Source organism: Schistocerca gregaria, chromosome 3, assembly GCF_023897955.1.
Source record: "Schistocerca gregaria isolate iqSchGreg1 chromosome 3, iqSchGreg1.2, whole genome shotgun sequence".
Classification (NCBI taxonomy): domain Eukaryota; kingdom Metazoa; phylum Arthropoda; class Insecta; order Orthoptera; family Acrididae; genus Schistocerca; species Schistocerca gregaria.
In genome coordinates this window covers 202,014,484-202,040,934 of record NC_064922.1, presented here as the reverse complement: position 1 = coordinate 202,040,934, position 26,451 = coordinate 202,014,484, and the positions used below count along the sequence as shown (strand labels likewise).

Genomic DNA, 26,451 nt, shown 5'->3' with positions numbered 1-26,451 from the left:
GCTTGTGAATAGGCGGGAAAAAGGCTGGAGTGGAAGGTACTATAATTAGTTTTCATGAGAAATGTGTTCTATTTACGAGATGTTGGACAGAGAGGAGTATAAGTGTATTAACAGTAAGCATTTAGCTGAGAACTGATTAAACATTATAGTACGCTTAAGTGCAGAGCCGTGTAGCCCTAGGAGTGTGTGTTTTTCTTCCACAATCATTTCTCTCTTTCTAATACTTACTTGGTATGGACTCCAAACACTAAAACAATACTCAAGAATTGATAGCACAAGTAATTTACATAAAATGTTCCAAACTCCTTCCATCTAGAGCTTCACAGCGCATAAACCATACATTTCTTCTCTTTCTTAACCATCTGTTATGTCACCAGAAAAGTCTTCAATATCTCAGGCACATACCTAAAATCTTCGCAGAACTGCAGTTACGGTGTTGGAATAAGACTACTGGTCCATATTCCTAGCGTCAATCTTTTGTGTAATTTTGGAAAACGTGTTACGCTCTTTCTGAAAGCAAAATGTCAAAGTGTATTGATTACGTGGACTCAACTGGTTGTGCTCCTTCACAGAATGTCGAATGTAGCGGGCATAGTGCCCTCCTGCATCTGGTCAGTTATAAAATGAATTGGAGAAAATGTTGTAGGTAGGTTTGGTTAACCATAGAGGAGGAGTTACAGGATGCAACCACCTAGAGTGTAGCTCAGGATTCTTAGCCAATAGGTTCAATGAAGGGGCAGTTCGTTTGGAAATAGAAGACTGCTACGGATATTACTCGTTTGTTGGGGTGGTAATCATCAGAGGTATTGGTGAGATCTTCCAGACTCAGACTTTATTCTACGACTGCGAGAATGAGACTAAGGGAGAGATGAGGAATCGTAATAAAATATTGCCGAATTTATAAAGTATTTTGGCTAAGGAATGTAGTTTTTGCACCTCCTCTCTGCTGCTGGCTATTTCCCATATTACAAAACAATATTTGTGTCATGTAATGTAGGCAGTCCACATGTACATAGAAATAATTCAAAAGCCAAGGAGCGCTTAAATATTTTTTTCTGGATAACCGGTTTCAACACACTAAAGGTGCCATCATGGGATCTGAAGGTAGCTTAACATTTATAAACCATTTGGATATAACGATACATGAGGCAGACTAAATTGTTTATAAATGTTAAGCTACATTCAGATCCGATGATGGCACCATTAGTATGCTGAAACCGGTTATCCAGTAAACCGTATTTAAGCAATCTTGGCTTTTGAATTATTTCTACAACAGAGTGATCTCCCCACAACACACTATGTGTTCACTGTAAAACATGCATATAGCACTCGCAAAGTAATGGAGGGGGATTGGTTAGCAACGATAGAGAAATTGAGAACAATGCTGCAACTTCATTGGCTGACAGCATCACGAGATCGATGCGATGGGATGCTTTGTTGACGTGAGTTGTTTTGTTGACGGCAGTGGTTTTGATCTCAAGTAGCTGGATCAAAAGAATTGAAATTACGGAAAAACCTGGTAAAATTGCTAAATTAATGGAGGACAGGTAAACTTTTTCCCGAGGGCATGCAGCTTTACTGTATGATTAAATGACGATGTCGTCCTCTTGGATAAAATATTCCGGAGGTAAAATAGTCCCCCATTCGGATCTCCGGACGGGGACTACTCAAGAGGACGTCGTTATCAGGAGAAAGAAAACTGGCGTTCTACGAATCGGAGCGTGGAATGACAGATTCCTTAATCGGGCAATTAGGTTAAAAATTTAAAAAGGGAAATGGATAGGTCAAAGTTAGATATAGTGGGAATTAGTGAAGTTCGGTGGCAGGAGGAACAAGACTTTTGGTCAGGTGAATACAGGTTTATAAACACAAAATCAAATAGGGGTAATGCAGGAGTAGGTTTAGTAATGAATAAAAAAATTGGAGTACGGGTAAGCTACTACAAACAGCAATTTGAACGCATTACTGTGGCCAAGATAGACACGCAGCCCACGCCTACTACAGTAGTATAAGTTTATATGCCAACTAGCTCTGCAGATGATAAAGAAATTGATAAAATGTATGATGAGATAAAAGAAATTATTCAGGTAGTGAAAAGAGACGAAAATTTAATAGTCATGGGGGACTGGAATTCGACAGTAGGAAAAGGAAGAGAAAGAAACGTAGTAGGTGTATATAGATTCGGGCTAAGAAATGTAACAGGAAGCCGCCTGGTAGAATTTTCCACAGAGCGCAACTTACTCAAAGCCAACACTTGGTTCAAGAAGCATGAAAGAAGGTTTCAGATAGAGTATATAATGGTAAGACAGAGATTTAGGAACCAGATTTTAAGTTGTAAGACATTTCCAGGGGCATATGTGGACTCCGACCATAACCTATTGAATATGAACTGTAGATTAAAAATGAAGAAACTGCAAAAAGGTGGGAATTAAAGGAGATGGGACCTAGATAAACTGAAAGAAACAGAGGTTGTACAGAGTTTCAGGGAGAGCATAAGCGAACAATTGACAGGAATGGGGAAAGAAATACACTAGAAGAAGAATGGGTAGCTTTCAGGAATGAAATAGTGAAGGCAGCAGAGGATCAAGTAGGTAAAAAGACGAGGGTTAGTAGAAATCCCTGGGTAAAAGAAGATATATTGAATTTAATTGATGAAAGGAGAAAAAACAAAAATCCAGTAAGTGAAGCAAGCAAAAAGGAATACAAACGTCTCAAAAATGAGATCGACAGGAAGTGCAAAATGGCTAAGCAGGGATGGCTAGAGAACAAATGTAAGGATGTAGAGAATTATCTCATGAGGGGTAAGATAGATACTGCCTACAGGAAAATTACAGAGACCTTTGGAGAAGAGAGGACCACTTGCATGAATATCAAGAGATCAGATGGAAACGCACTTCTAAGCAAAGAAGGGAAAGCAAAAAGGTGGAAGGAGTATATCGAGGGTCCATACAGGGGCGATGTTCTTGAAGACAGTATTATGGAAATGGAAGACGAGGTAGATGAAGATGAAGTGGGAGATATGGTACTGCGTGAAGAGAACACTGAAAGGCCTAAGTCAAAACAAAGCACCCGGAGTAGACAACATTTCATTAGAACTACTGACATCCTTGGGAGAGCCAGTCCTGCCAAAGTCTACCATCTGGTGAGCAAGATGTATGAGACAGGCGAAATTCCCTCAGACTTCAAGAAGAATATAATAATTCCAATCCCAAAGAAAGCGGGTGTTGACAGATGTGAAAATTACCGAACTATCAGTTTAATAAGTCACAGCTGCAAAATACTAACGCGAATTCTTTACAGACGTATGGAAAAACTGGTAGAAGTCGACCTCGGGGAAGATCAGTTTGGATTCCGTAGAAATGTTGGAACATGTGAGGCAATACTGGCCCTACGACTTATCTTAGAAGAAAGATTAAGGAAAGGCAAACCTTCTTTTCTAGCATTTGTAGACTTAGAGAATGCTTTTGACAATGTTTACTAGAATACTCACTTTCAAATTCTAAAGGTGTCAGGGATAAAATGCAGGGAGCAAAGGCTATTTATTATTTGTACTGAAACCGGATGGCAGTTATAAGAGTCGAGGGGCATGAAAGGGAAGCAGTGGTTGGGAAGGGAGTCAGACAGTGTTGTAGCCTATCGCCGATGTTATTCAATCTGTATATTGAGCAAGCAGTAAAGGAAGCAAAAGAAAAGTTGGGAGTAGGTATTAAAATCCATGGAGAAGATATAAAAACTTTGAGGTTTGCCGATGACATTGTAATTCTGTCAGAGACAGCAAAGGACTTGGAAGAGCAGTTGAAGGGAATGGACAGTGTCTTGAAAGGAGGATATAAGATGAACATCAACAAAAGCAACACGAGGGTAACGGAATATAGTCGAATTAAGTCGGGTGATGCTGAGGGAATTAGATTAGGAAATGAGACTCTTAAAGTAGTGAAGGAGTTTTGCTATTTGGGGAGTAAAATAACAGATGATGGTCGAAGTAGAGAGGATATAAAATATAGACTGGCAATGGCAAGGAAAGCGTTTCTGAAGAAGAAAAATTTGTCAACATCAAGTATAGTGTCAGGAAGTCATTTCTGGAATTATTTGTATGGAGTGTAGCCTTGTATGGAAGTGAAACATGGACGATAAATAGTTCGAAGAAGAGAATAGAAGCTTTCGAAATGCGGTACTACAGAATAATGCTGAAGATTAGATAGCTACCTGTCTATAGATAACTAATGAGGAGGTATTCAATAGAATCGGGGAGAGGAGGAGTTCGTGGCACAACTTGACTGGGAGAAGGGATCGGTTGGTAGGACATGTCCTGAGGCATCAAAGGATCACCAATTTAGTACTGGAGGGCAGCGTGGAGGGTAAAAATTCTAGAGGGGGACCAAGAGATGAATACACTAAGCAGATTCCGAAGGATGTAGGCTGCATTAGGTACTGGGACATGTAGAAGCTTGCACAGGATAGAGTAGCACGGAGAGCTGCATCAAAACAGTCTCAGGACTGAAGACCAAAACAACAGGTAAAACAGAGAAAACATTCGACAAAAAATGATATTATAAAGCTCCGACCTCAGCAGTTTGCTCATCCATGAGGAGAACGGTATTAAAGAGCAATTCATGGTTTCACTCAGTTGTATGTTACGAAATAACAAGGAGGGAGAAATGTTAATTGTAGGTTGCTGTCAGATGCAAAAGTGATTCTTTACTTTCTGATATGTGAATAGATAGCGCGAAAGCCACTGTTCTGTATTGATACTTATTCATTGAAATGGATGTAATACCCACATGCATGGCAGTTTATTTACATGACTTCACAGACACTAAATTTGAGTGCTCAGGCTGTGAGAGGCTGCTGGAAGCAGACAATGGCATTGGGTTGGTTAGCGCCAGTGTACTGAATAGCGGCCACCTGCAGCAGGCTCTACTACCACCGATCACTGCTCGCGCCTGGTGACAACGTCGACCGTGCTGCCGCTTCCCACTGTGAGACGTAGGCAAGGGCCATAACGTTCTGTTGGCCATTCCATGACGAAGAGACAAGAATTTCGCTATTGTTCCAGTGGTCAGCATTTCCTAGAAATACGTTTGAGTTCTGCAAACCTGAAACGGTATATCATTGTCACCCCAACACTGATCTCTGTAGGGTATCGCCAGCACATGGATCTCTTTGTGTACCTTCAGCGAGAGGATGGGACAGGCCTGAGAAAGCGAAACCACTACCTATGGGAGGATCCAGCTGCAGACGGGAAACAGTATATCATGCCCAACCCAAAACCGACCAAAGCAGTGCACTTGGATTGGGTCGTGTTCTTTGCGTACCATCAGCGAGAGAACAGAACAGGCCTGGAAAACCAGTATCCCTGTCTACACGATTGGTTTGGGGGGGGGGGGGGGAGGGGGGAGGAGGTAGAAGTGGTGGCAGGAGAGAAGGTAAGACCGGTTCTAAGCTGCTTAGTCTAGCCACACATCGAGGTGAAGGCACATGCATTATTAAAGTGGAAGGTTTTGTTTTTAATAGTTCTGTGAAGTTAGTACTGTGTTTCGTATTCCTGTATAACCAAGGGCAGCATTAATTATAGTGTAAAGTAGTCTCTTTTTTTCTAAATAGTTTCTCGCTTGTAAGAGGATTACGTTTCTCTCCTCCTAGGAAATACTGGTACCAATTACAAGAAAAACACATCTATCCTTCACGGAATGTTCGCTCAATATTGATTATCATGTTGTTTGATCCATCTAGAACTACGTTGTTGGTGAAGTCTTCTACTGACACTGTTTTGAGAGGAATTTGGTAGCTTAATGTATGTTTAAGGGCTTTTGAAGGGTCTTAAGTGTGTATTTTGTGCTATATTCAACGCAAAGTTAAGTGTTCTTGGTTCAATGTTCATTGTAGCAAGCATAAGTTCATACTATATGTGTGAGTTTACTCTTACGTAGCTACATATTTCATAGATTTTAGAGCTATACCCGCTATTAGCACTGTTATCGTCACAGTATTCGTTTCGAAAGTGTAAGAAAACCAGATGAGGTGAGGTCTGTCGTTACAAAATTTGTTGTAGCAAGCATAAGAATCACATCTGGAGAATGAGCTGACTTTACACCACTTGAGCTGCTGAGACTGGCAACACTTTAGAGTAGTAAGTGTGTCCATTGAATGCACAAAGGGGGAGGGGGGGGGGAGTTTCGAGAACGAACTTTCTTCGACGAATATTTTAATTTCTGATATTCCAGATGGGAAACCTTTCCCGCCTGGAATGTCGTAAGTTAATTTTAAAAAAATCATCAAGGAGCAGCAGAAGAATTAATTTGAAAGTTTTTTCATCCCTAATCAAAATAGAATAAAATTTTAGTTGAAAATATTGGGCGTTTTTAGCGCGCTAGAATTAATTTTTTTAAAATAATTCACTCTCAAAAACTGAAAATATTACTTAACGAAAACCTTCCACTTGCTGATGCCCTTCGCCTTCACCAAGCTTCTGGCCTCTGACCCTCTGTACATCAGAATGGCACTAAGTCCATCTCCAAGTTAACAGAGCACTCCTTTGATCTGGACTAAAAGACGCCACTCTTTCTTTAGGACAGGTCTAAAAACCGCCCAGGAATGGCAATGAGTCGTACAAAAGCGAGGATAAAGAGTGTTTTGTCACACAACTCGCTCTCCCCAAGCATAACATATTTCAGACTATATCAAATAATGGCCACATCCTTCAGTTAATGTATCTGCATCTAGGTTTGACAGAGTAAATAAGAATACAATTTGTATATATAATTGTTATTTGAGTGATAAAGTTGGTTCAGATTAAGTAATTTTTGTCAGTCTATTTTGAGCACAAATAAATTATATTCCTCAGAGTGCAATATTTACTTGAAGAGATGACATGTAAGTGGCATGTAAACGTCAATGACAACATTCAGTTACTTTGCACATTTATTCAATACATAAGAAAATTGAAATTACATACCACCAATTGCAGATTTAGAGTTTTACTGTGTTGACTCTATGAAACCTAAAGATAGAGAACTGATTCTTAAATGATATACCCCAAAAGTTAAAAAAAATTATATTTCAATGTTGTTGTTGTTGTGGTCTTCAGTCCTGAGACTGGTTTGATGCAGCTCTCCATGCTACTCTATCCTGTGCAAGCTTCTTCATCTCCCAGTACCTGCTGCAACCTACATCCTTCTGAATCTGCTTAGTGTATTCATCTCTTGGTCTCCATCTACGATTTTTACCTTCCACGCTGCCCTCCAATACTAAACTGGTGATCCCTTGATGCCTCAGAACATGTCCTACCAACCTGTCCCTTCTTCTCGTCAAGCTGTGCCACAAACTTCTCTTCTCCCCAATCCTACTCAATACTTCCTCATTAGTTATGTGATCTACCCATCTAATCTTCAGCATTCTTCTGTAGCACCACATTTCGAAAGCATCTATTCTCTTCTTGTCCGAACTATTTATCGTCCATGTTTCACTTCCATACATGGCTACACTCCACACAAATACTTTCAGAAATGACTTCCTGACACTTAAATCTATACTCGATGTTAACAAATTTCTCTTCTTCAGAAACGCTTTCCTTGCCATTGCCAGTCTACATTTTATATCCTCTCTACTTCGACCATCAACAGTTATTTTGCTCCTCAAATAGCAAAACTCCTTTACTACTCTAAGTGTCTCATTTCCTAATCTAATTCCCTCAACATCACTCGACTTAATTCGACTACATTCCATTATGCTCGTTTTGATTTGGTTGATGTTCATCTTATATCCTCCATTCAAGACACTGTCCATTCCGTTCAACTGCTCTTCCAAGTCCTTTGCTGTCTCTGACAGAATTACAATGTCATCGGCGAACCTCAAAGTTTTTATTTCTTCTCTTTGGATTTTAATACCGACTCCAAATTTTTCTTTTGTTTCCTTTACTGCTTGCTCAATATAGACATTGAATAACATCGGGAAGAGGCTACAACCCTGTCTCACTCCTTTCCCAACCAATGCTTTCCTTTCATGCCCCTCGAATCTAATGACTGCCATCTGGTTTCTGTACAAATTGTAAATAGCCTTTCGCTCCATGTATTTTACACCTGCCACCTTCAGAATTTGAAAGAGAGTATTCCAGTCAACATTGTCAAAAGCTTTCTCTAAGTATACAAATGCTAGAAACGTAAGTTTGCCTTTCCTTAATCTTTCTTCTAAGATAAGTTGTAGGGTAAGTATTGCTTCACGTGTTCCAACATTTCTTCGGAATCCAAACTGATCTTCCCCGAGGTCGGCTTCTACTAGTTTTTCCATTCGTCTCTAAGGATTCGCGTTAGTATTTTGCAGCTGTCACTTATTAAACTGATAGTTCGGTAATTTTCACATCTGTCAACACCGGCTTTCTTCTGGATTGGAAATATTATATTTCAATATGAAGAGGAAAAGTAATGAATATTGTAATTCTGGTGTAGATGTGCTGGAAAGATATTGTTTAGGATGAAGAAAACAATTGAAAGAGGTAGCTAATACTGATCCATTCTGTTACTTAACAATTGCTGGAGTCTGTGTGGCTATATAAGATCCAAATACACTCCTGGAAATGCTAAATGTGATTACAAACTACACTCCTGGAAATGGAAAAAAGAACACATTGACACCGGTGTGTCAGACCCACCATACTTGCTCCGGACACTGCGAGAGGGCTGTACAAGCAATGATCACACGCACGGCACAGCGGACACACCAGGAACCGCGGTGTTGGCCGTCGATTGGGCGCTAGCTGCGCAGCATTTGTGCACCGCCGCCGTCAGTGTCAGCCAGTTTGCCGTGGCATACGGAGCTCCATCGCAGTCTTTAACACTGGCAGCATGCCGCGACAGCGTGGACGTGAACCGTATGTGCAGTTGACGGACTTTGAGCGAGGGCGTATAGTGGGCATGCGGGAGGCCGGGTGGTCGTACCGCCGAATTGCTCAACACGTGGGGCATGAGGTCTCCACAGTACATCGATGTTGTCGCCAGTGGTCGGCGGAAGGTGCACGTGCCCGTCGACCTGGGACCGGACCGCAGCGACGCACGGATGCACACCAAGACCGTAGGATCCTACGCAGTGCCGTAGGGGACCGCACCGCCACTTCCCAGCAAATTAGGGACACTGTTGCTCCTGGGGTATCGGCGAGGACCAATCGCAACCGTCTCCATGAAGCTGGGCTACGGTCCTGCACACCGTTAGGCCGTCTTCCGCTCACGCCCCAACATCGTGCAGCCCGCCTCCAGTGGTGTTGCGACAGGCGTGAATAGAGGGACGAATGGAGACGTGTCGTCTTCAGCGATGAGAGTCGCTTCTGCCTTGGTGCCAATGATGGTCGTATGCGTGTTTGGCGCCGTGCAGGTGAGCGCCACAATCAGGACTGCATACGACCGAGGCACACAGGGCCAATACCCGGCATCATGGTGTGGGGAGCGATCTCCTACACTGGCCGTACACCTCTGGTGATCGTCGAGGGGACACTGAATAGTGCACGGTACATCCAAACCGTCATCGAACCCATCGTTCTACCATTCCTAGACCGGCAAGGGAAATTGCTGTTCCAACACGACAATGCAAGTCCGCATGTATCCCGTGCCACCCAACGTGCTCTTGAAGGTGTATGTCAATTACCTTGGCCAGAAAGATCTCCGGATCTGTCCCCCATTGAGCATGTTTGGGACTGGATGAAGCGTCGTCTCACGCGGTCTGCACGTCCAGCACGAACGCTGGTCCAACTGAGGCGCCAGGTGGGAATGGCATGGCAAGCCGTTCCACAGGACTACATCCAGCATCTCTACGATCGTCTCCATGGGAGAATAGCAGCCTGCATTGCTGCGAAAGGTGGATATACACTGTACTAGTGCCGACATTGTGCATGCTCTGTTGCCTGTGTCTATGTGCCTGTGGTTCTGTCAGTGTGATCATGTGATGTATCTGACCCCAGGAATGTGTCAATAAAGTTTCCCCTTCCTGGGACAATGAATTCACGGTGTTCTTTTTTCAGTTTCCAGGAGTGTATATGCCTAAAGGAAAAATTGCCATATTGCACAAAGAAGAAAAAGAAAATTATAGTAAAGAATCTATAGCTTGGCTTAATAGTTTAAAAAGTAATAATATTCAACATGCTCCCAATGGAGGAGAAGTAACTACAGCTGGAGCAAAAGGAGATGGTTTTGTTAAAGACACCAAAATCGGTATGATGTCTGTTTTTGACATGACTGTAAAAATGTTTTAATACTGAAGCGATTAAATTTTTTGACTCTAACAAAAGGTGATTGACACCCCTAGACGTAAAGTGTGTGTGTGTGTGTGTGTGTGTGTGTGTGTGTGTTATTGCACAATCCTAAAATATGACATTATTTGCATGTTTATAATTTGAAAAACGCGTCTTGAATGTGATAAGTGTAAAATCCAAGTTGTATAAACTTCGAAGTGTTGTGGAGGGTGGCTTGAGGGACCAATCGAGGATTGGAACGCGTGACCAACGATGCTATCCAGCACAGAAGATACAGGTGCCGCCGCCTGCCACTGGTCTACTCCTTGAGCAGCAAACATGACTTTATTCGTTGACGGTACTCTTCGCAATGTTGTTTGCTATTCAGTGATCGCGACTGATTGCCATGGGCACCAGTGGAGAGGATGGAGCTACCTGACACATAGATAGGCCTTGTCTCCTTTGAATGCCATGCTCTGTTGTCTCGGTAGATAACAGTTTCTTACATCGAATTTCATCTGCAGTTTGTTCTTCTCCTGGAATCCTCTAAAACCTGCAACGGTTTTCGATACACAGGAGAAAAGTAAGCTGCAAATGGAAACCCGTGTCCGAAACTACCATCCAACAAATCAACGAAGCACCATATTCATAGGAAACAAGGCCTTTCTACAAAGCAGCTAGTTTTATTTTCTCCACTGGCGATTGTGGCAATCAGTTGCGGAAACACTAATTAACAAAGAACATTAGGAGATACAATACAGCATTCCTCAATGCTGTGTTGTTCGGAAATACTATTTCATGAGTCATGCTCAGATTGCCTAATGGTAGGGCGATTCCTCACGGTAATTGGGAAATTCAGGTTTGACTCCCGGTCTGTCACAAATTGTCACTGACATCATCGTATTGTACAGCTGATCGTTGTCCAAATTTGCAACTGAGGAAATATTTCATGTTTTTCTCATATAAAACTCCGTGACATTCCTCCTATGGTCCGTCAGCATATGTCGCGTTGTTGGATAACTTTTACAGACACTGTTTCTTATCCTTCATTTATTTCTCAAGGCTCCCTCTACAACCACTCGAAGTTGTCATAACTCATAACATTTCTAGCACACAGTGTATATCAGATCATTTTTATGGGATAAGAGGACGTAAAATATGAGCGATGGAACTTTAATAGTGATAACTATTTATTTACAGCTCGTACAAAACAGATATGTCTTTCAAAGTTTTACTGACCTTCAAAGTAGTCACCAGCATTGTGTATAACCCGTTGCCAGCGATGTGGAAGTCGTACGATACTCTTAGCAGTGTCAGTTGTATTGACAGTTCGAGCGGCGCGGTCAATTGCCTCACAAATTTGTAGCAGTTCTGAAGTGAATGCCGTGAAGTATTTCCTTCAATTTAGAAATCGAATTGAACTCACAAGGGCTTAAGCCAGGGGAGTGCAGTAGGTGGTGTAGGACTTAGCAGCCCCATCAGTCAAACAGACCAGTAACAGCTTGCACTGTACATGCTTGAGCATCATCCTGCAAAATGGTCAGTTCATGCAGAAGATGCAACACTTCTGCCTCTAAGCTGTCCGTACATTGTGTTCCAAAAATGAACAGCATAGAGACAGAAGTGATGACACTTTCTGCAGGGCCTGACCATTATTTTGTAGGACAAAATAGTTATTTTTTAAGTTAGCATAGATTATAATTTCCTCTAATCAGTTGAGTAAACCTCGTTTTTGATCCCGGTGCATATTTTTTTAAATCGGCTTTAATGCCATTCATAATGTGCCCATTGACGACTACATGCTATTTTAACATTCTCTTTAAAGGCGTGTTTTTACATCACAAGAAAAAGGTCCTGCCCATTCAACCAACTAAATCTTATCACAGCCTTCACAATTGAACTTGTACACTTCCGAGCTGAGAAATGTTAAGCAGCCACTGTGCTCTTTTACCAGATACTCTTCCGTTGTGTCACTGCAGCGTACCTAGCAGCTCCCCATTGCTATAATTACAGGTGACAGTATTCGCTGAGTTCACAGAATTATCTGTGTAATTTGCTTCTTTTCATCTTCTTGTATGGTCTTTCAACTACGTTAGCATAATACACAGACACAATTATTGAACTACATGAAAAAAACCTAAATTAGTTACAAACTATGGAGTGCACACACTTTAGTCAACAGGTGAAAGTCACCACAGATATTCGGATTTAGTTTATGACATGTTCGATATGTCTGCCATCGTTGGCGATAATATAGCGCAGTATAGTCCCACAAAAAGGAGTCGCATGTGTTCATATACGAAGAAGATGGCGGTCATTCGAGGCTCATTCCAGTGGCCTCTGGGTACCCCAGAGTGAGAATGCAATCGCTAACGTGGTCCTCCAGGACATCAAACACTCTGCTCCTCCGATGGGGTCGAGCTCTGCCTTGCATGAAACACATCTTGTCGAATTCAGGGTCACTTTGTATAATGGGGATGAAATAATTTCCCAAAACCTTCACATCGGTACTCACTGTGCCATCAAGGAATATCGTTCCGATTATTCCATGGCTGGACATTGCACACCACACAGTCACTCGTTGAGAGTGAAGAGACTTCTCGATCGCGAAACGCGGATTCTCATTCCCCCAAATGCGCCGGTTTTACTTATTGACAAACCTATCCACATGAAAATGGGTTTCGTCGCTAAAGAGAACCATACTGTGCATATTAATTCCCATCATACCCCGCAGCCAACCGTGCAGATTGAATGTCCTAACGCCAACTGTTCAGAAGTTATGACAATTTTATTTCATATAGTTCAATAATTGCCACCCTATAGATATTATTAATTGTGACTTATACTAGATACTTCCTCACTGGTTTCACTTTCTAGCAAGGCACTCTTAATACTCTATTGATCCTGGCTCAAAAGTATGCCTTTTGTACTCCCATCGATAGCTGAATTTTACGTTAATAGCGACATCAATCATAGTAGCATACTATAGAATCCCGATACGCGTATCGCTTTCTGCTTAGTTGCTGCCACATCAATGAAGTCACATGGTCCATCAATAAGAATGGGGCAAAGCAGGTTCTTTGCCACTTTTGATACAAAACTGATATACAAGCTGATTGATTTATGTTCTGAACCTGTCGTTCTCCTCGCCCCAGGGGCCCCTTAACGTGGTAAGTGATCCCCCCCCCCCCCTGCACCCATGCCCCTACCCCTCCTCCTCACCCAATCCTCTGGGAAAAGGGACACTTCTTCAGTTATGAACCACTTGTCCCTCTCCTAGGAAATCCACCAGCTCTCCCCTCCCCAATTTCCTTCTCCATTCCCCCACTTCCTCTCACCTCCTCCACTTGTGAATTTCTGAGCTACCGGAGAGGAAGAATGAAAGGTACAGTGTTTATTTATTTCTTTATTTTGAGTTTCGATGGGAAATTTGTTCTTAGTGGTGATAGCCTGCTGCTGGTTTGTCCTCCACACAAGTCGCTGCTCGCCACCCCCACTTTTTACCACACCCACCCCTACTTTTTCCGATTGTACATGTCCCCCTGAAAGTTTGAAGACTGACTGCTCTAGTTCACAATACTGCCACCAGAGGGCATGCAAGACCTTCCTATAGTCACCCCTACTGACAGGACCTTTCTGCCACCATCGCAACCACTCTTGAACTGGTGGGAAAAAGCTAGAGTGAAAGATACTGACATATTGAGGGAAATATGTTCAATTGATGACATGTCGGTGTTTAATAATTGTATTACCTGTGAGCATACAGCTGAGGACTGCGTCCATAGCCTCCTAAACGGTGAATGGGAGGAGATGATAATGGGAGCACAAAGGAATACTTTTCTGCAAATAATGATGATGTAGCAGGATGGACTGAGGACGCATTTCGCAACTATCAGAGACTACAGTCTGTGCTGGAGAGGTTTATGTTTTTTTGTAATGGCAAGTCAGTTCACAGTGCAGGAGACAACATTGCCTATTCCACTACCACACATTGAATGAACCAGTGGTGCTCGCCTTGGAGTGTGGGGCTCAACTGAGGACGCCTGAAACAGGTTTTGCTCCCCCTTTCTGATCGTGTGTGTGTGTGTGTGTGTGTGTGTGTGTGTGTGTAAACATTCACCTTGTTGTGTGCTCTAGTCTACAATACCATTCGAAATTTGTGGGTACGCCATTGCCAGAAGAGTTGGCTCCTACATATAAGTGTATAGTTGCTCAGGACTTGTACACAGATACATGGTAAGGCAGGATAGAACAGAAAACTACCACTGAAGTGTAGGAAGAGTAGCCGCCTACCAATCTATAAGTGAAATAGGTGCTAAGGAAATTGTACATATACACACACATAAATACATGGTAAGAAGGGATAGGACAGCAGATTATCACTGAAGAGTAGGAAGAGCTGCATTCTATCGGTCTACATGTGTATAGCTGCTGAGAAACGCATACACAGATACATGGTAAGAAGGGATAGAGCAGCAAGCTGTCACTCAACAAATACCACCACAAATGCTCTAATTATGTCATCGGAATTGTTGTGGAGAAAAAACACCACTCATAAACAATGTATCATAATGCAACACACACACTGGGAAATGAGGAAAATTATGTTAATAACTCAACTACCACAAAAACCCACCCCAAAAGATTTCACCAGCAAAGAGTGGTGGCAACTGCATGTGTGTTCACCTCGATGTGCAGATACAGACTAACCAGATTACAACCAGTCTTACCTCCACACCTAACTGCCTTCCTCCCTCCTACTTCTCCCATAGGCAGAGATACCGGTTTTCTGGGACTATTCTAGAGATCCATCTGTTGGCACTGATATACTGTTTCCGGTCTATAGAAATGTCACATATGGACAAAAGAGTCTAGGACAGTACACTTCCTGCATTCTGTTAAACGTATTTCTCAAAAAGACTGGCACCCTGGAACAAGCGAAACACTTGACTATTCGTCATGGATGAAGGTCTGAATGGTCAAGAGCGGCATGATTTCGAACATTCTGAATTTGCCGACACTGTCTGAAATGGTCCTTAGGTAAGTATAATCAGTCAACATTGAAATAACACATCCCATATAAACGAGACACACATAGATCTTTGTACTATTGATCTGAAGTTGTGCCAACCCACCCACACTGCTCATGATAGGTGGAGAGCAGTATCTGCACTTGCTAGCCACCACTGCTACATATAGTTATAACCAGTAGTCATCCATGTTCATTGTAATTCTTCAGGTAAATTGTCTGAAGGCTCCTTGTGGAGTAACTGTGTGTCTGCCTAAAAACAGTGATTACTTTGAGTGCACTGGGGGGCAGCTCGTTCATGAAACAGACGCCTAGTGTGATCGACGCACCCACTTACTACTCTATAATAATTTTTCCTGGGTACGTTGAGTGCAGTAGAATTAACTAAAAATCCAAATAATTTTTATCATGATGATATCTGTGTCATTATAGGAGGATAAATGTTTGATTCCTGAAAATATTGAGCATTGTGAGTGCAGTAGAATTAATTTAAAACATTCATTTCGGTGTATCTAATTCTTGTGAAGGATGGTAATCCCCATGAGATTATTATACAATATTTTACATTTTATCCACTATGATGGTCATCCAACATTACATTACTATGAAAAAAAATCTGAGTAAAACTCCAAATTCTAAAATTTATTATTATTATTTCCAAGTTTATTCATCCCTGTGTATCTCAATTTAATATTCTCTTCTTCAAAAAATTGAAAATTCCATTGACTAATTACTTTCATATATATATATATATATATATATATATATATATATATATATATATATATATATATATATATATATATAAGTCTAAGGAGTGGCCCTTTTGCATTAAATGGTTTAAAGAAGGTGGTAGCGAAATTCGAAAACACGAGTGAGCTTGGTGTGGCACGTAGAAGAGGAAGTTCTATGCTTGCGGAAGTTATTGACGAGGTTGTTGTTGCTTTAACTCACCATACAACACTTGCGTAGGGTAGTGGAAGTACTCGTGCTGTGTCACGAGAATTGTCCATCCCGTGGCCGAGAGTACGGAAAGTTTTGTGGTTTATCTTACGCTGGTATCCGTAAAAGATGCAAATGGTGTAGCAACTGAAACCTCATGATATGCAGCAACGCTGTGAATGTTCTCTTAGGTGCCTGGCACGGATCGAAGTTGAGGACTTGTGGCAATATCACATGAAGTGACGAGGTACATTTTACAGTACAGGGTGCAGTGAAAACGCAGAACTGCCGAATCTGCGATAGTGTTAAAACGCGTCGTGTGCACCAAGAGCCAACCTCTGCGGTCTGAATTCACAAGCGCCTTATTCTTGGTCCGTTCTTCTTTGAGGAAAATAGACCCAGAGAGCCTGTCAGGTGTACCATGACGTCTGCACGTTATCGGGACCTTCCCTGTACAAAATTAACTGCGGCATTGTGAGAACACAACTGTGTTGAAACCACGGTTTTCAAGCGAGATGGGGCAACACATCATGTCGCTCACCAAGTGAAAGATCTGCTTCCTTCAGATTAGAAATCGAGTTGAACTCACGAGGGCTTAAGTCAGGGGAGTGCAGTAGGTGGTGTAGCACTTAGCAGCCCCATCAGTCAAACAAACCAGTAACAGCTTGCACTGTACATGCTTGAGCATCGTCCTACAAAATGAACGTGTTTACCAAGGACACATTAGGTCTCTATCTGAACTGAATGGTCAGATGGTCAGCTGCGAGAAACTGTTGAACATGTTCCATGGATGCACCATATCGTCGACGTATCTGATGCTCACGCTGAACAAATTGTACAACCGGTGGTTAATAATGAAATCAACATTACGCTCTTCTCACTTGTTTGACCTTTCCTTCTCACGTCCCTTTCTAATTCATTACGTATGGAAACATTTCTTTACGTCTTTCTTGCATTCACAGCGCCAGATCTGTGGCCAAAACTGGAACTAAGTTTTTCCTGCATAAATCGATTTCTGCATTAACATATTAGAATATATACCAGGTTTCGCTGCCCCACGCTAATTATAGCCCACACTGGACCTTTGTGAGCAGCCACACTTTAATTATAACCAGATATGTGGAGCTGCAAGTAAATCCACAATAAAGGCTTTTGTCGCACCATTAGACGTTTCAGTAGTCCACATTTCTGTCTCTCTGCAATCAACCCATGCCTCTGACTAAGACAGTATAATATTTACGACTAACAATCAACATAAAATTAACATGAAATGCACACATCCTTACCAACCAACACACAGCACGAAGCTGCGGAAACCCCGTCAACAAGCCGCACCTGGGGTGTACGTATTTTTACCATTATCCTCACTTATAAATCCCTCCTTCCCCTTCATCCTGCCTTATGAGAATGTTGCCTGGATATCCGCCTCCTCTAAATTCTACTAGTCCATTGAAATCCTGGAAAGACATGCAGTCTGCCTCGCTTTCTGCATCGACCACACTTTCCTCAGTCACCTCCTATACCAACTGTGCTGCACCTAAGTCATCTCCTCTTACTAGAGCACCTTTGGATACAACGAATTAATCACAAAACCCAGTGACGACACCAGATATCAAGTCCACAAAATCACGAAGCTAGGTAACCTGCTGCCATTACATTTCTGCTCTGCCTTTCGTGAACCTACATGCCTTATCCATCCTCCCCATTCAAAATTCAACCAAACCACTCTCTAACGATGGAAACGGCCCCTCACCAGAACCCTCCATCTCACGCCATCCTTCTGTTTTCTTTCTATACCCTTCCATCTCCTCACTGATTTTTAATCGCTCCTAGGTTTCCACAAGGATAGGAAGTTTAGTTGGGCTGGAAGAAGAAGCCGGTGCGAGTAATCGGCGAATCGCTCGACATTTGAATAGGATCGACGCCACTATTCGACGAAGGTTGCAGGAATGGGTTGAACCATGGTCAAACACGGTGTCAAGAAGGAAGTGGTCGACCTAGAGAGGCGACACAGCGTGAGTACCGATAATAGCCCCGGGCTGATCATGATGATCGGTCCAGCGTCCAAGTGGTGCTCCCATAAACATAACATCTATTAACAGGTGGCTCACAGAAATTTAGATGAGCTCACGGCTACCTTTCACCGACTGTCCTTGACATCTATACACCAAAAAATTCGCCTGCAGTGGTGTCGGGCTCATTCGGCCCATAATCTCATTGACTGGAGTCATCACTGGTCAATCCCACTTAGAACGGAGCCACAAAGACCGGCGTAGACGTGTCTGTAGACTCCCCTGATAATGGTGCGATACCAAACTGATTGTCACCCGCCATACGCCCTGCCAACCACGAGTGGTAACCTAGGGTACCAATTAATTCTGTACCAAAACCTCTTTGGGTGTCATCCACGGCACTCTTACACCACAGCAGTACTTTGGTGATATTATACATCCACTTTCATTGACATTCATGGCAAGCCATCCTGGGCTTACATTTCAGCAAGATAATTCCCGCCAGCACACAGCGAGTGTTTCTACTGGTTGTCTTCATGCTTGACAAACCCTACCTTGGCTAGCAAGGTCGCCCATACCGTTCCCAATTGAGAATTGTCTGGATCATTATGGGCAAGTCCCTACAACCAGCTCGAGATTTTGACGATCTAATTCCCCAATCGAACAGAATTGGACACAATGTCTTTCAGGTGGACATCCAGCGACTCTCCTGACAATGGTGCGATACCAAACTGATTGTCACCCGCCATATGCCCTGCCAACCACGAGTTGTGACCTAGGGTACCAATTAATTCTGTACCAGAACCCCTTTGGGTGTCATCCACGTCACTCTTACACCACAGCAGTACTTTGGTGATATTATACATCCACTTTCGTTGACATTCATGGCAAGCCATCCTGGGCTTACATTTCAGCAAGATAATTCCCGCCAGCACACAGCGAGTGTTTCTACCGGTTGTCTTCATGCTTGACAAACCCTACCTTGGCTAGCAAGGTCGCCCATACCGTTCCCAATTGAGAATTGTCTGGATCATTATGGGCAAGTCCCTACAACCAACTCGAGATTTTGACGATCTAATTCCCCAATCGAACAGAATTGGACACAATGTCTTTCAGGAGGACATCCAGCGACTCTCCTGACAATGGTGCGATACCAAACTGATTGTCACCCGCCATATGCCCTGCAAACCACGAGTGGTGACCTAGGGTACCAATTAATTCTGTACCAGAACCCCTTTGGGTGTCATCCACGGCACTCTTACACCACAGCAGTACTTTAGTGATATTATACATCCACTTTCGTTGACATTCATGGCAAGCCATCCTGGGCTTACATTTCAGCAAGATAATTCCCGCCAGCACACAGCGAGTGTTTCTACTGGTTGTCTTCATGCTTGACAAACCCTACCTTGGCTAGCAAGGTCGCCCGTACCTTTCCCAATTGAGAATTGTCTGGATCATTATGGGCAAGGCCCTACAACCAGCTCGAGATTTTGATGATCTAATTCCCCAATCGAACAGAATTGGACACAATGTCTTTCAGGAGGACATCCAGCGTTCAATCAGTGCCAAGCCGAATAACTGCTTGTACGAGGGTCACTGCAAAAGAAATGGACACTTTTTTTAATTCATCTTTTATTCTACATGTTTGAAAGTTTTACAGTGTGTGGATACATCCTTTAGGTACAATATTTTCATATCTCTAACATCCACCCCTCTCAACTGCCTTACGCCATCTTGGAATCGGTGCCTGTATACCGGCACGGTAAAATTCTGGACCAACCTGTTGGAGCCACTGTTTGACAGCGTGCACAAGGGAGTCATCATCTTCAAACCTTGTTCCACGAAGAGAGTTTTTCAGTTTCCCAAAGAGATGACAGTCATATGGAGTCAGGTCAGGACTGTAAGGCGGGTGTTTCAGTGTTGTCCATCCGAGTTTTGTGATCGCTTCCATGGTTTTTTGACTGACATGTGGCCGTGCATTGTCGTGCAACAGCAAAAAATCCTGCCTTTGGGCGGCCGGTTTGGCCGAGCGGTTCTAGGCCCTACAGTCTGGAACCGCGCGACCGCTACGTTCGCAGGTTCGAATACTGCGTCGGGCATGGATGTGTGTGCTGTACTTAGGTTAGTTAGGTTTAAGTAGTTCTAAGTTTTAGGGGGACTGATGACCTCAGAAGTTAAATCCCATAGTGCTCAGAGCCTTCTGAGCCATGCTGCTTTTGCCGATGTCGAACACGACCCAGTCGAGCTTGAAGTTTCTTCAGTGTCGTCACATATGCATCAGAATTTCTGGTGGTTACAATTGGCATGATGCCACAAGCAAGAGCCCTTTGGAATCGAAAACCACTGTAGCCATAACTTTTCTAGTAGAAGGTGTGGTTTTCAATTTTTTTTTCTTCGCTGAATTTGGATGACGCGACTCCATTGATTGCCTCTTCGTCTCTGGTGAAAAATGATGGAGCCATGTTTCGTCACCCGTCACAATTCTTCCAAGTAATTGATCCCCACCATTCTCATACTTTTCCAAAAGTTCGCTGCATACCGTTTTTCTTGTTTCTTTGTGAGCCACTGTCAACAGCCTGGGAACCCACCTGGCACAAACCTTTTTCAACGTCAACACTTTCAGTATTCCGCAAACTCTTCCTTCCCCTATCCCAACGTAGCGAGACAATTCGTACACTGTGATGCGTCTGTCGGCAGTCACCAATTCGTTAACTTTCTGCACATTGCCTGGAGTGTGTTCAGTACGAGACCTGCCGCTGCGAGGACAATCCTCAATATTGCCGTGCCCGCTTTTATCACGTAACCTGCTTGCCCACCGACTGACGTTCCTGCGATCGACAGCAGCATGTCCGTGCACCTATTTCAACCTCTTGTGGATGTTTCTCACTCTCTCGTTTTCACAGCACAGGAATTCAATAACAGCACGCTCCTGACGAACGTCAAGTGTAGCAGCCATCATGAAGACATGCTGTGACGTCGCCACTCACGGGAACACGTTGAACTAAGGTTGAAAACAAGTGGGAAGGATGTATCTACACACTGTAAAACTTCCACAGATGCAGAATGAAAACTGTATTTTTACGAAAATAGTGTGCATTTTTTTTTTGGGCGACTCTCGTATATTAGGCAGAGATGGACCGCATTAGCAAATTTCTTAATTTGTGGAGCTATTACTCTTAAATAAATCATCTAGTTTTCCTGAAATTGTAATCATTTACTAGTCTGTACATGAATGTCAAATCTACCGATTTCTGCCGCATTCAAATATCTGCTTCGCAGTGTGTCATTTAGTATTTTGTCTTGGCGTACACTCTGGCTGAGGAACCAGCTTTGTTGAGCTGAAACAGCGACGAGTGAGTGCGTGTCTTGCGTTGCAGGAGACGTGGTCGCTGGTGCCGCCCGTGGTGTCAGAGGTGGAGCACGACCCGCACGTGCTGCACGAGTGCGCGTACAACGTGCGTGTGGAGTCCGGCCCGTACGGCGGGCCAAGTGCGGCGGAGCTCAACTACACCGTGCCTGGTGAGTCTGCCCCTACCTGCCACGCGCCACTTGGCCATTTGTCTCCAGTAAGCCGCGACTTTCGACACCACCTGCCGAGTTTGTCCAGAGACCTCATAACAGGCTCCGAAACGGAACACATGATCTCCAAATTATGACCTATGCCAACATCATATGTTCACGTGACACCACACTACAAACATAAAATACGGAATCTTATCAATTAGGAAGAATACGTACTGAAGCTTAAGCGTCAGCTGCGGGAAATAGGAGGTACTGGACGGGTACAAACTGAAATCTAAAATAACAACTATAAAACTACGGAAGTGCAAGGTGTTTCAAAAAGAATGACCTGATATAAAAACTTCCTGTTTATTGATCAAGACATACTACAAACATGGGATCAATGGCAAAATACAAAATATTGATCTTTTAGCTATGCTATTACAAATGTTCTACGTGTTGTAACACCCCAAGAAACCCGAAAACCCAAATAAGAATGTCATGATAATTTAAAGTAGGGAACAGTGTTATCCTGACAGGTACGACAACTATGAGAATAATATAGCACCTTAAAGTTTTGGTGAACGCCAATTTCAATAATTACTCACTATGTCATGGTATAAGGAAAAAAAGGTTATTTATAATTAGCTACCAAACATTTCAGTAATAACTGCAACTCAGTACGACGAAACTTAAGTCCAAAGTAATATGTCGGTCAGAGATAACATTTATTGTGACAGAGAGTTGTAAACGCAGCGAAAAGGAAACTCAGTGCGTCTACAATGCTCGATCATGGAAAAGTTAGTCGCTTGCTAGCTTGCTTGCTACCAAGTCGAGAGAGAGAGCACGGTTTCTTATAGTACTTCGAACGGAACGCTACGAGATAGTTACGAGGGTCAGTCAAAAAGTAATGCCTCCTATTTTTTTTCTACGTTTAATTGTCAGGAAATTTAAATGCAATTACATAGGTTGAAAACCACAACATTGAGGATCATTTTGTCATTTTTCAATGTAATCTCCGCCCATCTCTACAGTTTTGGTCCATCTTTGAACAAGGGCATGTATCCCAGCACGGTAAAAATCACAGCTCTGCTTCCTAAGCCATTGACGCACGGATGTTTTGACGGCCTCCTCATCTTCAAAATGAATCCCACGATGAGCTTCTTTTAGTGGCCCGAACAGATGGAAGTCTGATGGTGCCAGGTCAGGGCTGTATGGGGGATGAGGCAAAACTTCCCATCCAATTTTGACAATCTCGTCAGAGGTGTGACGACTGGTGTGTGGTCTTGCATTGTCATGCAAAAGAACAACATCTGCCATTGATTTTGTTGGGCGAACTCGCTGAAGACGTGCTTTAAGTTTTTTGAGGGTTGTGACGTATTGAACAGAATTTATTGTGCATCCCTGCTCCAAAAAATCAACCAGAATCACACCCTCTGTATCCCAGAAAACTGTTGCCATAACTTTCCCTGCCGATCGCACAGTTTTGAATTTTTTCTTCCTCGGCGAGCTTGTGTGACGCCACTCCATTGACTGCCTCTTTGATTCAGGTTCAAAAAAATGCACCCATCTTTCGTCCCCGGTCACAATTTTTTTCAAAAACTCATCTCCCTCCAAACGGAAGCGCTGCAAGTGTTGGGAGGCTATTGTTTTCCTTGCCTCTTTATTCTGATCGGTTAACATTCTTGGAACCCACCGTGCACAAACTTTTGAGTACCCCAATTGTTTAATAATCGTGATCACACTGCCTTTACTAAGAGAAATAATGCGACACACTTCATCTGCAGTCACCCGACGGTCACCACGAATGATGTCATCAACTTGCTGAATGTTGTGTGGAGTCACTGCACTCACCGGCCTGCCGCTCCGCTTTTCGTCAGTCAACGGTGTTTGCCCTTCAGCTTCCTTACAACGACGAACCCATCGTCTAACAGTGCTGACATCCACTGTCACAACACCATACACCTTCTTCAGTCTTTCATGAATGCGTATGGGCGTTTCACCTTCTGCATTCAAGAATTCAATCACACAACGCTGTCTCAAACGAACATCGATGTCGGCCATCTTACAAACTTCTGCTGTGCTGCCACCTGTTGACACAGAAAGTTACTACTGCAGTGGATTGCAGAAGAAGGTTTGAGGAATGGCGCCAAATTCAAATTTTTCACTTAACTTAATTTTTTTAAGTAGAAAAAAAATGGGAGGCATTACTCTTTGACCGACCCTCATACTTTTAAAAAAAAATAAAAAAGTAATATTGTGTGATAGAGATGTGCGGACTTTGTTCTCAGTTATTCTGGTTTGACAACTTGAACTGAAGTGATAATCTGATAGTGTACGACGAGTTAATGAACTTCAAATATTGCTGGTCTCAACCTTCATCAAAGTAAACAGTTACAACGAAGAATGGACGTAGTATTGAAGACTGTAATACCTGATTAGCCTGGAGTTGGAAATATTAATACAACCACACGAAGATAATACAAATACGCTGATTGTAAAAGTTGTCGTAATTGTCACGATCACCGAACTGAAAAAAATCGTAATTGATATGATCCATCGGTGTGCGTGTGGTGTGATGATTATAAACTAATTTCTAAGAAGGAACAATAGAATTGATCGCCAGTAATGGAAATCTCACGTGTTGGCTCCATCATTAATTGAACTGTGTGATAGTTGACGATCAAAATTAATTAACTGTTTTCATTTTAATTGAAAGAGTGACTCGATGAACATTGAGCATTGACAGGATTGTTTTGCCGAAATAATATCACGACGCATGAAAGCAAGATAGCATTATAGATCATCTCTGGATTTGCGTCGTGCCGTAGTGAAGAATTCTGCCTAGCAACGTAACAACTACTCATACTGAACCGCAAATGAATTTTTCCTGGCTTCAGTGGTGTGAAACGACGCCGGTGATGAATGATTCACTCAATTCTGCAATAACTAAGTAACCGGGTATAGCAAATCATCATAAAACCATAACAGAAAATTAAAATTAGCAGTTCGCATCGCTGAGAAGACTGTTCGGACTCGCAAACGGGTTTTCATACATTACGCGAGGAACAATTTTTCTTGGAGATTTTCAGGTGGTGTTCCACGTTATCCGACGGGGACAACCATAACTGCGCGACGCCTCTCCATTCCACCGACCGAGCTGTAGCAGTGGCGGCCCAACATCAACAGCGACAACAAAAGGGGGAGAGCGGACGTCACAGTGTCCACCAGCAGCAGCACGAACAGCACCTAGACGATAGCTAAATTCGTCATAAACTTTACATTATGTACCTGATTTTACAGAAGTAATGGAAGATGTTATTCTCTTCTTCAAAAATGGTTCAAATGGCTCTGAGCACTATGGGAGGTCATCAGCCCCCTACAACTTAGAACTACTTAAACCTAACTAACCTAAGGACATGACACACAGCCATACCCGAGGCAGGATTCGAACCTGCGACCGTAGCGGTCGCGCGGTTCCAGACTGAAGCGCCTAGAACCGCTCGGTCACAACGGCCGGCTATTCTCTTCTCCACTTCCTGCATGTCACCAGGTAAAGGTGAAATGAACACGCCTTCCTTCACACACCCGTGCAAGAAAAAATCGCGTTGGCTCATATCTGGCGATCTCGGACGCCTAGAAAGCGGGGTAGCGTCTCCAGGTCTTCGGCGCCCTATCCAGCATTGAGGCAGTGTGTTACTGAAAAAATGACGTACGATGTTGTACCGATGTGGTGAAGCTGCATGCTGCTCGAAAATGTAGTCTTCGGAGTCCTCCAGAAGTTGTGGAAAAAGCCAATTCTGCAGCATTTGAAGACAGCTCATTCAAGTCACTGTGTTTTCCTAGAAAAATAAGAGACTGTACACTTTTTCATGAGATATATCACAAAAAACGATCACTCTGGGTAAGTTTATTTCGTGATGAATACTGTCTAGAGGGTTATGGAGCCCCCATATGCTTTACCACCAGTTTGAAATGTTGCTTCATCACTGAAAATTAACAGTGGTAAAAATCTATTGTCTTCCATGTCCTCTAGCAGAGCACTGCTAAAGTCAATCCGCTTCCTTTTATCACCAACCCTAAAAGCTTGTATTAATTGTACTCTGTATGGTTTGCAGACCAAACGACGCCTTAACACTCGTCACACAGACGTAAGAGGCATTGCGATTTCTTGCGCGGCGAGTAGACTTTCGTGGATTCTGCGCAAACATTTGCCGAATTCTTTCCACCACGTCATCAGAAGCGTGAGGTCGACATGTACTCTTACCTTTGCACAAGCATCCTGTCTCTTCCAACTGATGATACCTTCGACGAATGTTTTTTGGGTGCAGGCATATACATTGTGTAATGTTAATAACGAATTTAGCTATCGTCCAGATGTTGGTTGTGCTGCTGGTGGTGCACACAAAGAGCGTTTTTAATAGCATAGCTACAACTTTACGATTTTGTTAGTATTTTTCAGTGCATCCCAAGTTTCTAGCATCTTTTCTTCAATAAATATGGAGTCTTTTTTTTAATAGCCGTTACTATAATAGGCAAAACGAAACAACCATGGAAACACGACACAAAGTTTCAGAGACGGAGAAAAGCACAAAATTATCTTGAAACTACTACGACGGGAATCCAAAAACCAGCTTGACCTATTGAAAAGCCGTATACCAGTGCGGAAGAAACCGACAGCAATACAGGCAATAAAAGATCGTGGCAGAGAACATGGTATCGGAAACATGGTATCGGAAATATTACCT

At 42.9% G+C, this 26,451-nt stretch overlaps 1 protein-coding gene across 5 annotated transcripts in view; it reads left to right on the top strand.

Annotated features, from left to right (window-relative positions):
* LOC126353794 (uncharacterized) overlaps positions 1-26,451 on the top strand; it is a 908,618-nt gene that overhangs the window by 674,798 nt on the left and 207,369 nt on the right. For all 5 annotated transcript variants that reach the window (XM_050002888.1, XM_050002887.1, XM_050002886.1 and 2 more), the window contains exon 5: positions 21,580-21,721. In XM_050002888.1, coding sequence (XP_049858845.1) covers positions 21,580-21,721 — 142 coding nt within the window. The remainder of the gene's footprint in view (positions 1-21,579; positions 21,722-26,451) is intronic.